Source organism: Pogona vitticeps, chromosome 6 (assembly GCF_051106095.1).
Source record: "Pogona vitticeps strain Pit_001003342236 chromosome 6, PviZW2.1, whole genome shotgun sequence".
NCBI lineage: Eukaryota > Metazoa > Chordata > Lepidosauria > Squamata > Agamidae > Pogona > Pogona vitticeps.
Window position 1 is genome coordinate 22635661 of NC_135788.1, and position 12281 is coordinate 22647941.

Consider the following 12281-nt stretch of genomic DNA (forward strand, 5'->3'; position numbering starts at 1 on the left):
TCTTCAAGAGATCACTGACTTGACTCAATAGTATCGCACTGTCTACTGCAGGTGTTTATATGTTGCCTGAATTATGTTATTCTATTCATCTTACAGCTCGGAGAAAGAAAAGCCTGCTCTTTTTGTGGTAGGTTAAGTTCAGCTGTACATAAAACTTAAGAATTTTTGTACCCTGTTTCCCTGAAAATAAGACCTAACCTGAAAATAAGCCCTAGTATAATTTTTCAGGATGCTTGTAATATAAGCCCTACCCCAAAAATAAGCCCGCCCTCCACCACTGTGCCGCAACCAGATGATTACATGACTGTATTTGAATAAACGTAGATTGTTGTACATGAAAAAATAAAACATCCCCTGAAAATAAGCCCTACTGCTTTTTTTGGAGCAAAAATTAATATAAGACCCTGTCTTATTTTCGGGGAAACACGGTACTGTTATCAAGATGTGTTAAGACTGAATGTGTTTAAGGCTTTTGCAAAATTGCACATATTCCTTTTGTCTACTTGCTTTTTTTAAAAAAAAGTCCATGATTTAAAACTGAAAGTACGTTTGTGTAAGTAAAAATTGTTGCTAGGAATAGTATGAGTTTCAATTTTGAAGCAAAGAGGTTTTGCTGCTCCTTAACCCAATAAGCAAAAATGCTCACTGCTGCAAATACCTTGTTAGGTGAGATCAGTGTATGCCACAATGTATCTCTCCCTTATCCCAATCTTATTGATGCATCCCTATTTAAAATATGCTAATACATTTATTTGATAGCCATTCCTCACTTTGCAACAGCTAAGTATTTATTTTGCAAATAGCAATTAGATTTTTTTTTTAAACCCTGCAAAAGTAAACCATGTTTGCAGGTGCCATTTACTTGAAATAAGGTAGTCATGGGATATTTCATGCTAGCTTCATCCTTAAATTGATTTCTGATTGGATGTGTACATGTTGAACAGCTCTGGTGAATGAATTAATGCTTCTGCAAACTTCAACTTAATACTTCAGATGTTGACTCTCTCCCCCTCCACCCCTTCAGCTTTTTTAAAAATGTAGATATCCTCAGTGACTTGAACAAGTTTACAAGACTAGTTGAGCAAAATATAAGCTTTCTGGAGAAAAAGAAATTGTCATGGTATGGTTGATACTGGGAAGGGCTTGCAGCTACAAAGGACTTCACATGACTAACATTCCCTCACCCCACCCCAAATCACAAAATAAACAATAATTTGGACTTTAGATAATTTTTTGTAACCCAGTGGCTGAAATCTAGTAGAAAAAGACAACTTGCCAGATCCCTACCAATCCAGTAGGCCTACCCAAGCTGCAACTTGCTACTGGATTTCAGCCATTATCTACTAACCGCTTTTCCTTAGTGTTCTATGTGCATTCCAAGAAGGTCAAACACAAAACATATTGTAGATAAGTGAAGATTTGTCTTCTCATACCCTTTAAAAAACAAACTACAGTGGTGCCTCGCTTAGCGACGTTAATTCGTTCCGCAAAAATCGCTGCAGAACGAAAACGTTGCTATGCGATATTAAAAAGCCCATAGAAACGCACTGAAACCCCTTCAATGCGTTCCTATGGGCTTAAAACTCACAGTTGAGCGAAGATCCTCCATAGCACCACCATTTTTGGTGCCTCTAAAGCAAGGAATCCATCCCTAAACACAGCGGGTGCCCATGATTTTTCCCCGGTGGCCATTTTGAAACCGCCGATCAGCTGTGCAAAAATGGGGGCTTTGCGATGATCGCTTCCCTGCGATCATTGCAAAGTGAAAATACACCATCGAGAACATCGCAAAGCTATCGCTTTTGTGATCGCAAAAACAGCGTCGCTAAGCGATTTCATCGCTAAACGGAGCGATCGCTAAGAGAGGTACCACTACTGCAAGTGCAAAGCTAAATTAAAGAACATATTTCACTAGACTAAATGGCCTCGTACACAGCACTAAGACAGGGTTTAGTTCTATGGAGATGGCCTACTACAAGCCTGAAAAAAGGTTGAGGCTTGCATATTCCCTTCCCTTCCCCCATGGCCAGAAAGAAGGCTCTTGACCCATGTAGTCTCCCTTTCCCCCATCCCTAGGTTGTCACTACATGGAAAGCAGGAATCATGATGACAAATTCTAGTTTATGAACCAAGCCGAAATAATCCAGGGTTTATACAGTAGTTTTGTTGAGCAACTGAGTAGAGTACATAATAACAAAGCCAGCACTGTTCATGATTTGTACATTTTCACTAGTCATAAAACCATGTAAACAATGTTTCTTTTTAAGTTTGCAAAGTTTTATCCACATAAAACCTGGCCGTGTGGGAAAGAAAATGGTTTAGTAAGAGAGAATGTATAGACTCCAGATGTTGCTGAACTACACCTCTCATCATCTCTCACCAAGGCACAATGTGCATTGGCATAATTTGCACACATAGCACATTCTCTTACAATCTAGAACATTTGTCCTATATATTAAAATAATAAATGTGGGGGGACATGCATCCTCTTGCAGGTTTGGGTTGATGGGAGATCCACTCCAACAGCATCTGCAGGGCTATAAATTATCCCCCTGCGGTTTAATGCCATGTAAAAGCACAGTATGTAATTAATTATACTGTATATCCTAAAATTTTTATTCAGTTCTTGTTGCTATTCATTCCCAATTCCTTACAACTTGATTTTAGTTTTTATACTACAGCAGTGTACTGAAGGAAGTTTAAACTCTAAAGAACTGTTTAGGTTGTGCTATTTTAGTAGCTGCTAAGGTTTTTGGATTCGATAGCATGTTATTAATCTGAACATGGTAAAGTTGTAACCTCTGTTTAGGAAATCTGCATCATGAGATCTGTAAGATCACGAGTCCTGGCATAAAATCTGAACTTCAGATAGTCTCCTTACTGCAGGTGTTTGGACGAATAGACATGCTAAAGAAAGCATCTGAATGTTAAAAGCAAAATGCATAGAATCAGTTCTGCATGAATTATTTGATTACAAGGGCAACTATCTAATAGTGAAAAAAAAATTTAAAAAGGGAAAAAAGAACACTGTGCTCTCAAAATTACAGATGTTTGCAACTCCAGCATCTAACAGATGCACAACTATTAAACCTATAGCACAGATGGATGTTTGAATAAATGTATCACTTTCATATTCTTTTGTTTTGAATAATTATGTTCCACCTAAAACACCTTTGTACTAAACAGTGTCTTTGTAAATTTACACATGGCCTGGAAAACAACAGCAAGTCATCAGCTTGAACCTCAGCAGAAACCTCAATGACCTTGTAAAGTAATATGGTTTTAACTGCTGAACAAGTTATTGATTTAATATCACGTAGGTTTTTTTTTAAACTGACAAACAATATACAGGAGGACGGCAGCCAATACAATTGGTCACTTTGAAATACGTTTTTTTGGTTTTGGAAGCTTCCTTCTCTTGTTTGGATTGGGAACTATTTTTTTAACCTTCAGCCCTTGCAGCCTTATGACAGGAGAGGCGAGCTGGCTGATCTCTGTTCTTTTCCGCTTCTGACTAGGAGAGCCGCCTTCTGGGTTTGATTCCGGAAGCTCAACCGCTGACAAGTCTGTTAGCTCAGTGTCTTCTTCGCTTCCTGGGGACTGTTCAGGAATCCATGGCACCTCCAAATGAGGCATTCGTGGAATAATCACCTTGGCTACCTCTCCAAATGCGTCCGTGTTCCTTTTAAATCCCAGGGCTAGGAGGGACGTTAACCCAAGAACTGGTGCTAGTCTTTCACTCAGCCGTGGCACCTGGACAGCTGGGATGGCTCGACTTACACTGAGTGGGATAAGGTGAGATGTCAGCATGGCAGGTCTTGCCGATTTGCACACCAGCACAAGCTGCAGTTCGTTTTTTTCCAATGCTTTAGTTACTTCATTGATCCCAACAGCAAGCTGGTCCCTCACTTGCAAGTCAGTCCACCCATGTGCTTTATCGTCTTCAGTTTCATTTTTCTCTTGAAGCTTGATGGCTTCAGCACAGGGCGTTTTTTTCTTTTCCTTTTGCCCAGAACAGGGTTTCTTCCTCCTCCGAAATGCTATCTTTTTAAAAGCAAGCTGTTTCATGACCTCTTCCAAGGTTTCCAATATGAAATGCATGTCCTCTCCTTCCAGGGTGCACCACCGGAGAGCATAGGGATTGTTTAAAGAGGTTTTTATAGTCATTTGCTTTGACTTACGGACAGAGCCCTTCCCTTCTTGAGCAGACATCTTGATGCTCTTCTTCTGCTTTGACATGTGAATTGCACATTCAAAGAAGCTGCAATTACTGTGAACAAAACCAGAGATATACCACATCTAAACACATATCTACATATTTCTTCCCCCAAGGCCCCACTCTAGCATAAGTTTGCATCTGACAGCAGAAGACGGAGTGAACCTCTTATTTAGCTGAACAATGGAAATATAGAAGCAAAAAAAAAAACCTCTTGGGTCTACAGCTCCCATCATTCCCATCCAACCAGCATGTTAAAGGATGATAAGAATTATAGTCCCACACATCTGGAGGATGCATCCAGACTGGGGAGCAACTTGTTAAAGAAAATCAGTTTATCCAGTGGTAATACTGCCAAGTCCCACTGGATTATACAGTTTCTGTGTTTCATGCAGTCAGAATCCAATCTGCAAGGAAGTTCAACGTAAGCCCCATCATGCACAAATCTACATATTTTTAAGTCCATTCTTATTATCTGTCTCTAAGATTCTATGGTGCAGTCCACTTTTGTATGTTTTTTACTCCTGCTTGTGCCTCAGCACAGTTATATCTTCATCTGAAGACAAATTATATGTTTGCCACACTGTAACTGGGAAAAGGGGACTGCAGTCTTCAACTGACCATCCACGCACCATGCCTGCCTACAGAAAATACTGCTGAAGAAACAACTATGTTTCAGCTGGGACGGAATGTCTTATTTTTATCACTCCTCTTTCCTGCAAAGAGCGGGAGGCAGTGTGCAGGGGTTTCTCCCCATTTAAATTTTATAACCTTGCTGGGAGGTAGGGCAGGCTGACAGTGTGTGATGAGACCAGGGTCACCCAATATCATGGGTAAGTGAGGATTTGAACCGGTTCGCTAAAGTTCTAGTCTAATGGTCTCATTATCGCACCCCACCCACTCTCCCATCCACACATGTTCCTATATGCATGTCTTGTTTGATGAAGGAGTCACAAATGTTTTGCCTGGCAATGCAGTGGTTTGGTTTACAACTCCTAGCACAGACCTGGGCAAAGTGTGGCCCGAGGGCCACATATGGCCTGCAAGCCGCTCCTGTCTGGCCCGTGGACAGTTTTGAACATCAAAACCATTGTATAGCTTTTTGTCTAAAGTTGATCAATTGCTTATCTTTAACATACCGCAAAAAACCTCTTTAGTATTTGTGAAGATTAACAAGTTTAAAATAAAAGCAATCATAACATCACTGTTTCATTTTATTTTTAAATAAAGTTGGTTCAGCCCCCCCCCCGAACACAGTTCAGATTTTTCATGTGGGCCCCCCCTATAGAAATTAATTACCCACCTGTGACCTAGCACATCCTATCCTTTACTGGCACTGTAAGCCAATTTTTCCAAATACCAGGCAAAGGGGTTTTGTGTGTGTGATCCTCTAAAGCTGGTCCAAGTGCAAACGGTCCTCACTCCTTGCCGTATAGAATGCCTCTGTGTGTGTGCGTGTGTGTGTGTGTGCGCGCGCGCGCGCGTGTTCCCACGTTTCTGCTAATTTCCAAATAAGTCACTTAAAGTTAAACCTTTTTAGTCTCTTAAGATGTTACTAGGTGCTTTGCTGGTCCCCTTGAGAGGGGCCACGCTCACCCTCTACATTTCTGCAAGAATGCAAAGCCAAGTTTCAAACGCCCTACCCCGGAGCAACCAATTTCCTTCAACCCAAGGCAGCCCACCTCACAGGGCCGGCCTTCTAAGGCGCGCCTTCCCCTTCTCCTCCCCCCCCCAACTGCCGCCGCGAGGTGCACAAATTATGGGGGGGGTGACGAGCAGGGGGAGCCCCACAGGAGCCGCGAGGAGCCCTCGTTCGGTAAAGCAAGCCTCCCAGACCGCTGCAACGGTTCCCTCGCGGCCTCCCACCGCCCCATGCAAGTAGCAACCAGGCGCCAGCTGCTCCCCCCCCCCAGCTACGGCGCCCCGACACCTTTCTCCCCCTCACCCACAGAGACCTCTCGGAATCCCGCCGGGGTCTCCACGCCGCGAGCAGCCATCCCAAGCACCCGCAGAAGAGGCAACCACGCGGCGCCCGGAAGCGGAAGAGGCGCCATCATCCCGGTCCCTTTCACGCACAACTTCCCGGCCAAGCGCAGGCAAGCCGAGGTTCTCCCCACTGACCATTAGGGGTCGCTGCGGGCAAGCTTCATCCCTTGCACGTTGTGCACGCTCGTTGCCGCGTGAGTCCCGCTGCGTTCACACGGGCGTCTTGCCCGGGAAGCGGAGGCAAGGGATGTTGCTGCAGGATTCCTCGCTGAGCTTCGCCTCTAACTTCCCGAATGGAGCGGCCCCACAGGGCTTCCCCCTGACCGGCAGGGCTTTCTGTGCCACTATGTAGCAGTCAGAAATGCACCAGGTAGAGCTAGATATATGTAGCCCCCCAAAAAGAGCATATGTAGGGGGTGATAGGGAACCTGTCTCTAAATATCTGAAGGTGGAGTAAACTTGTTCAGGATTAGAACCAAAGCAGGGAGATGGCAAGAAAGCAGATTTTGGGTAAACATTAAGAGAAACTCCCTCAGTACAGAAAATGTTAAGACTAGGGAACAGTCTACCTGGAAAGGTCAGGGGCTGGCCTCCACCTGAAGCTTGAAATTGGTCAGGTTTGCCCTAGTTGCAAATTCTTGATTGGACTTTCTGTAATATTCCAGCAGATAGTTCAGTGGTTCAGGTTGGAAGTTTGATGCTCCACTGTGCCTCCTGTAAATAGATCCAAGCCTGTGTAGCCTTGGGCAAGCTGCACAGTCTCAGGGCGCCCCCCAAAAGAAGGGAATGGTAAACCACTTCTGTGTATTCTCTACCTGGAAAAACCCTGAAAAGAGTCCCCATAAGTCAGTCTTGATGTGACCGCTGGAGATTATTATTTATTTACTATTTTAAATGCTGCGGGTGGAAAGCAAATCTGCCTGTCTGTTAAAGAGAGAAAAGTCCCACAGGAAAGAGAAAGGACCATTTGAACCATGCATTCGGTCATGCATACAAGGAAGCATGCCAATGTAGGATGATCACCAAGCATTTGCCCAGAAAATAGTAGGGTAAGAGGTCTCCTATCTCCAAAGCAGTGGTTCCCAACCTTTTTTTGATCACAACTCCCTTTTATACAGTTGTGTTCAAAATTATTCAGCCCCCACTGAAATTGAATGTTTTGGCCATTTTGACATTGATTTTGATCATTCAGTCATCTTGCTTACATTTACATGAAAGAGGCACTTGTAGGTCAGAGAAATATAACCTTAAGTTTATAATGAAATAACCACAAATGTCTTTTCTGTGCTCACATCATTATTAGTTTTTATTCAACCCCCAAGTGACATTCAATCTTAGTACTTAGTACAACATCCTTTTACTGTTATAACAGCTTTTAAACGTGAAGCATAGCTTGACACAAGTGTCTTGCAGCGATCTACGGGTATCTTCGCCCATTCTTCATGGGCAAAAGCCTCCAGTTCAGTCAAATTCTTAGGCTTGCGCACTGCAACTGCTTTCTTTAAGTCCCACCAGAGGTTCTCAATCGGATTTAAGTCTGGTGACTGCGATGGCCACTCCAAAATGTTCCAGCCTTTCCTCTGCAACCATGCTCTAGTGGACTTGGAGGTATGCTTGGGATCATTGTCCTGTTGAAAGGTCCAACGTCTCCCAAGCCTCAGGTGTGTGACGGACTGCATCACATTTTCATCCAATATCTCCTGGTACTGAAGAGAAATCATGGTACCTTGTACACGCTGAAGCTTCCCTGTACCTGCAGAAGCAAAACAGCCCCAAAGCATTATTGACCCTCCGCCGTGCTTCACAGTAGGCAAGGTGTTCTTTTCGTCATATGCCTTGTTCTTCCTCCTTCAAACATAGCGTTGATCCATGGGCCCAAACAGTTCTAATTTTGTTTCATCAGTCCACAGAACACTATCCCACAACTTTTGTGGTTTGCCCACATGACTTTTGGCATACTGCAGTCAACTCTTCTTATTCTTGGGAGACAGCAAGGGGGTGCGCCTGGGGGTTCTGGCATGGAGACCTTCATTACGCAGTGTGCGCCTTATTGTCTGAGCTGAAACTTCTATACCCACATCTGACAAATCTTTTTTCAGTTCCTCAGCAGTCACACGGGGACTTTTCACCACTCTACGCTTTAGGTAGCGCACAGAAGTCGAAGTCAGCATCTTCTTTCTTCCACGACCAGGTAGCATTACAACACTGCCCTTTGCCTTGAATTTGCGAATGATGCTTCCTATGGTGTCTCTTGGTATGTTTAACTTCTTTGCAATCTTCTTATAGCCATTGCCCTTCCTGTGAAGACAAATCACCTCTTCTCTTGTTTTCCTGGACCATTCTCTTGACTTCACCATGTTTGTAACCACACCAGTAAATGTCTAGAAGGAGCTGAGTATCACAGTCATTTTAAAGCTGCCTAATTGGTGCTTATTATGCTTGATTGGTGCTCGGTGACATCCACAGGTGTTTTCAATACCTGATCGAAAACACCTGAATGAACCTCTCTTCTTCAGAGTGGTAGTCTTTAAGGGGTTGAATAATTGTGGCAATGAAGAAACCACAAAAGAAACATTTACTACTGTATTACATAAACAATTGATGTTATTTTAGTTGCATTTGGTTCTTTAAAACGTCCTTGTAGGATTTGATTCTGAATACAATTCCAAATGTACACTATAGTCCCTAAACCCCTTTACAGCATTGGGGGCTGAATAATTTTGAACACAACTGTAATAGCCAAGTAACGTGTGACAACACTCCCACCATGTTTGCATTAAAAAGGCATTTTTGATGGAGTAAAGTCATCCTTTCTCAGAAAGTAGAGGCTTCCTTCTCCCCAAAAGGGACTGTTTCTCATACATGCACATACTGTACGTGCTAATTTTAATATACAACTCCAAAAGCTCAAGGAAGGGATTATTTAATAAGGGCTTCAACACATATAAGGTGACCCATGACCTCTCAGAAAACACTTTGCAGCTTCCTTGGGGGTTACGACTCTCAGGTTGGGAAATATGCTTTTGAAAAGCATTGAAGAGAGCCTGTGGCCCTCCTGATGTTGTTGGACTTCATCTCCCATGATTCTTAGTCAGTAGGGCCAATAATTAGGCATGCTGGGGGGTTTTATTTTATGAATATTTGGAGAGCCACTTATTCCTTATTGCTACTTTAAAAGCTAGTAACTTTATTAAGAAGGCTATCCACTGTGGTATAGTGGATAGAGTAATGCTTCCTAGCCTTGGATCCCTAGATGTTCTTGAACTACAACTCCCAGAAATTCTGGCAGCACAGCTAGTGGTGAAGGCTTCTGGGAGTTTTAGTCCAAGGACATCTGGCGGGGGGGGGACACCCAAGGTTGGAAACTACTGGGATAGTAACAGACTAGGACTCTCAAATTCTCTTTCATCAAGCAAAAAATGGTATGAAATTTGGGGATGGGGAGGCAATAACCTTTTTTTTTCAAATTGGGCTGGATGTGATGCCTGTTTTTTCTTGCACGCAGACTACAGGTAAGGCAAGACGGTGTTTGTAGATTCAGATCTCAAGAAAGAGCAACACATCACTTTACAGCCTCTTTCCTCTGTGGAGAAAACAGCCCAATTGGGACCTCTGCAGATCTGTTCATTGCCTTGGGCGAAACACACTGACCATTTTATTAACTTAAAAAAAATCCAGTACAGTGCTTTACATCAGTATTAATCACAACTTAATGGAGATGTTTAAAAGAGTGAAAAAGTTCCCATTTAAAATATTTTGATGGTCCAATAGAATGCATGCCCCAAACCTTATTTTACTTATGGATCATATTGCTAAATTGTTTAAATCCATATTCATATACAAAATAATGTCTTACAATGATGAGCCAGTACTTCAGTACATAAAGGCTAGATGGCATGAAATGAGTAGTTCACATACACAGCATATGAGTGATGGTATCTGTATATCTCCCACTTTTGAGGATTTATACAGTTATATTTAACTATATTTATACCATATAGTTAATGGTTGGTGACAGGATTCTGTGTTATGATACCTTCTTAAATGAATGGTGGATATTATATTTTTATTAATTTGGGCAGCCTTTTTTTAAAATAAACAACCATTTTTTTTCCTAATGCTGCTGTTCTGTATCTCTGTCCCAACACCTTCTGAAAGTCTGAAGTCCTTGCTTGAGCCTTTTATCCTAGGCAGCAAGGCAGAGTAGAGGTGTAGCATTCCCCTTTATTATGTCAATGGTTCATGTTCTGTTATGTTAATTGTTCATGCATATTCATATTGTGGAGAGGCGGAGCTGAGAGAGATGTGATAGGAGGCGGAGCCTGAGTCAGGGAGTCAGAGTGAGAGAGCGGAGAAGGAGATAGTGTGGAGTTTGGGGAAATCTGAGAGGTGATTAGTTAGGAGTGTATTATCAAATAGAAGATTGTTGTTAACAATAAATTTATAGAAGATATTCATGAATCACTATCAATTTCTGCAATCAATAAACAAAAGTTATATTTAAAAGACTTTGAAGTGTGGAACTGAATCTTCATCTTCCTGAAATAAAGGTTTAGTGATCACCTGGTGGCAGCCGTGTAAAAGAGGGGATTGTTAGCCTTCATGTACTCTTGAGTCTTGACGGTCAAGCAAGGGGCATGAGGGTGAACGCCACAGGCACAAACAAGAAAAATGAATTGCCATGGTTTGCGATTCGTGGCTACCCACAAACCTCCCACAAACCCAGAAAAAAAGAACAGCTTTGTGACTCGTTTTTTTTTCAGGCTTTTGGGGAGGGAAACCCAATGCCCCCCGGCATCTCTCTATCTGCTCCTGATGTCTCCTCTTCCTCCACCAACTTCAGAGACAGCAGTCTGGCATCACGTCTGAGAGCTGGGCATGCACTGGCCTGCCACCTATCAGTGTTTGTAGTTCTTTTCTTGCCCATCTCTAATGCAGAGTAATAATTATGGCAAAAACTATCTGTTGATGGAAGATGGCTGATCCTCTGTTTTTCTTGAAGGAAAATTTGGGGATCTCCTGAACAGCCTATGGAGGCTAGGTGGGAGTGGCATTTTGTCTATTGCAGAATCTGTTTCTTTGAGAGGCTTAAATGGCAATAGCAGCTGCCTCACCTTTCTGAGTGGATGTGATTTTCTGAGATATCCAGTAAGAACAAGTTGGGAAAAGCTGGTTTGTGAACATAGATGAATCCAAAGTACTGTGCAGCTTTTCACATTTTGCTTTATTTAGTTATACAGTGGTTTTTAATTTGTGCTTCTCGTATCATGTATTTCCATGGAAGACACATTTGCTTTTTCCAACATTGATTTCTGTGCCAAGAATCCTACTGATTATTTACAGTGGCATAAGTGTAACTGTAAATCTGAGCAACGAATTGCTAATAAGGAATGATTTGCCACTCACGTTTCTCATTATGCAAAACTAGTATGGCACCCAGATTCTAAATGGCAACCCACAAATGAACAGCATTTCGCAACCATGCAATTGCATTTATGCCTGTATAAATCCCCAATAGGATTGTGCAGTTTGTTCAGGCTGGCGTTCTTAGGTTGCTGTTATGCCTTTCCTTCAATGAGGCAGTTGATTTCCCTTTTGCCCACTTTATTTTTGTGACAGCCCTGTGAAGTAGATCAGGGGGAGATAGATCATCAGTCCCATTGTCAGTGAGTTTCATGCTGCTGTGTGTGGGGATTACGTCCTAACTCTTACCAAGTCCCAGCCCAGTTCTGCAATCCCTGCTCAACATGGGCTTATAATGTCCTGAACATGTGGCACGCCTAGCGGCCTCGAACACTGAGCAGGAGACAATCGAAGAAACGGGCTCCAAGACATTCCGAGCCTTAAGCGAGTTTAGGGGGCGCACGTTCCGTGCCCCGGTTGTGGCCGCGGTTCCTCCGCACAGCCGCGCTCCGCTCCCGGACCGAGCTTCTCTCCAAGACCGCGGCAAGAAGGCAAGTCCGTCGGCGCTTTAGTTTGGGTGGTGCGGGAGGCGGGGCAGCCCTCGGGTGACGTCACAATCGCTCTGGACCAATGGCGGATTTTTGCGCAGCCTGGCAGCATAAAAAAAGGCTGCGAG

The 12281-nt window shown here is 43.1% G+C and overlaps 1 protein-coding gene across 3 annotated transcripts; it reads right to left on the bottom strand.

The window, feature by feature from the left end:
- Positions 1 to 2101: 2101 nt before the first annotated feature.
- Positions 2102 to 6355, bottom strand: RPP38 (ribonuclease P/MRP subunit p38). 3 transcript variants are annotated; one of them, XM_020777969.3, is made up of 2 exons: positions 6162 to 6355; positions 2102 to 4270 (listed from the first exon to the last, which is right to left on the bottom strand). In XM_020777969.3, the coding sequence occupies exons 1-2, from the start codon at positions 6338 to 6340 to the stop codon at positions 3376 to 3378; spliced, it is 1074 nt and encodes a 357-aa protein (XP_020633628.3). In that variant the 5' UTR covers positions 6341 to 6355; the 3' UTR covers positions 2102 to 3375. The 3 variants fall into 3 exon arrangements, with proteins under 3 accessions (XP_020633628.3, XP_020633627.2, XP_020633629.2); XM_020777968.3 differs by having other exon boundaries at positions 6172 to 6307; XM_020777970.3 differs by having other exon boundaries at positions 6166 to 6299.
- Between the last annotated feature and the right edge of the window lie 5926 nt (positions 6356 to 12281).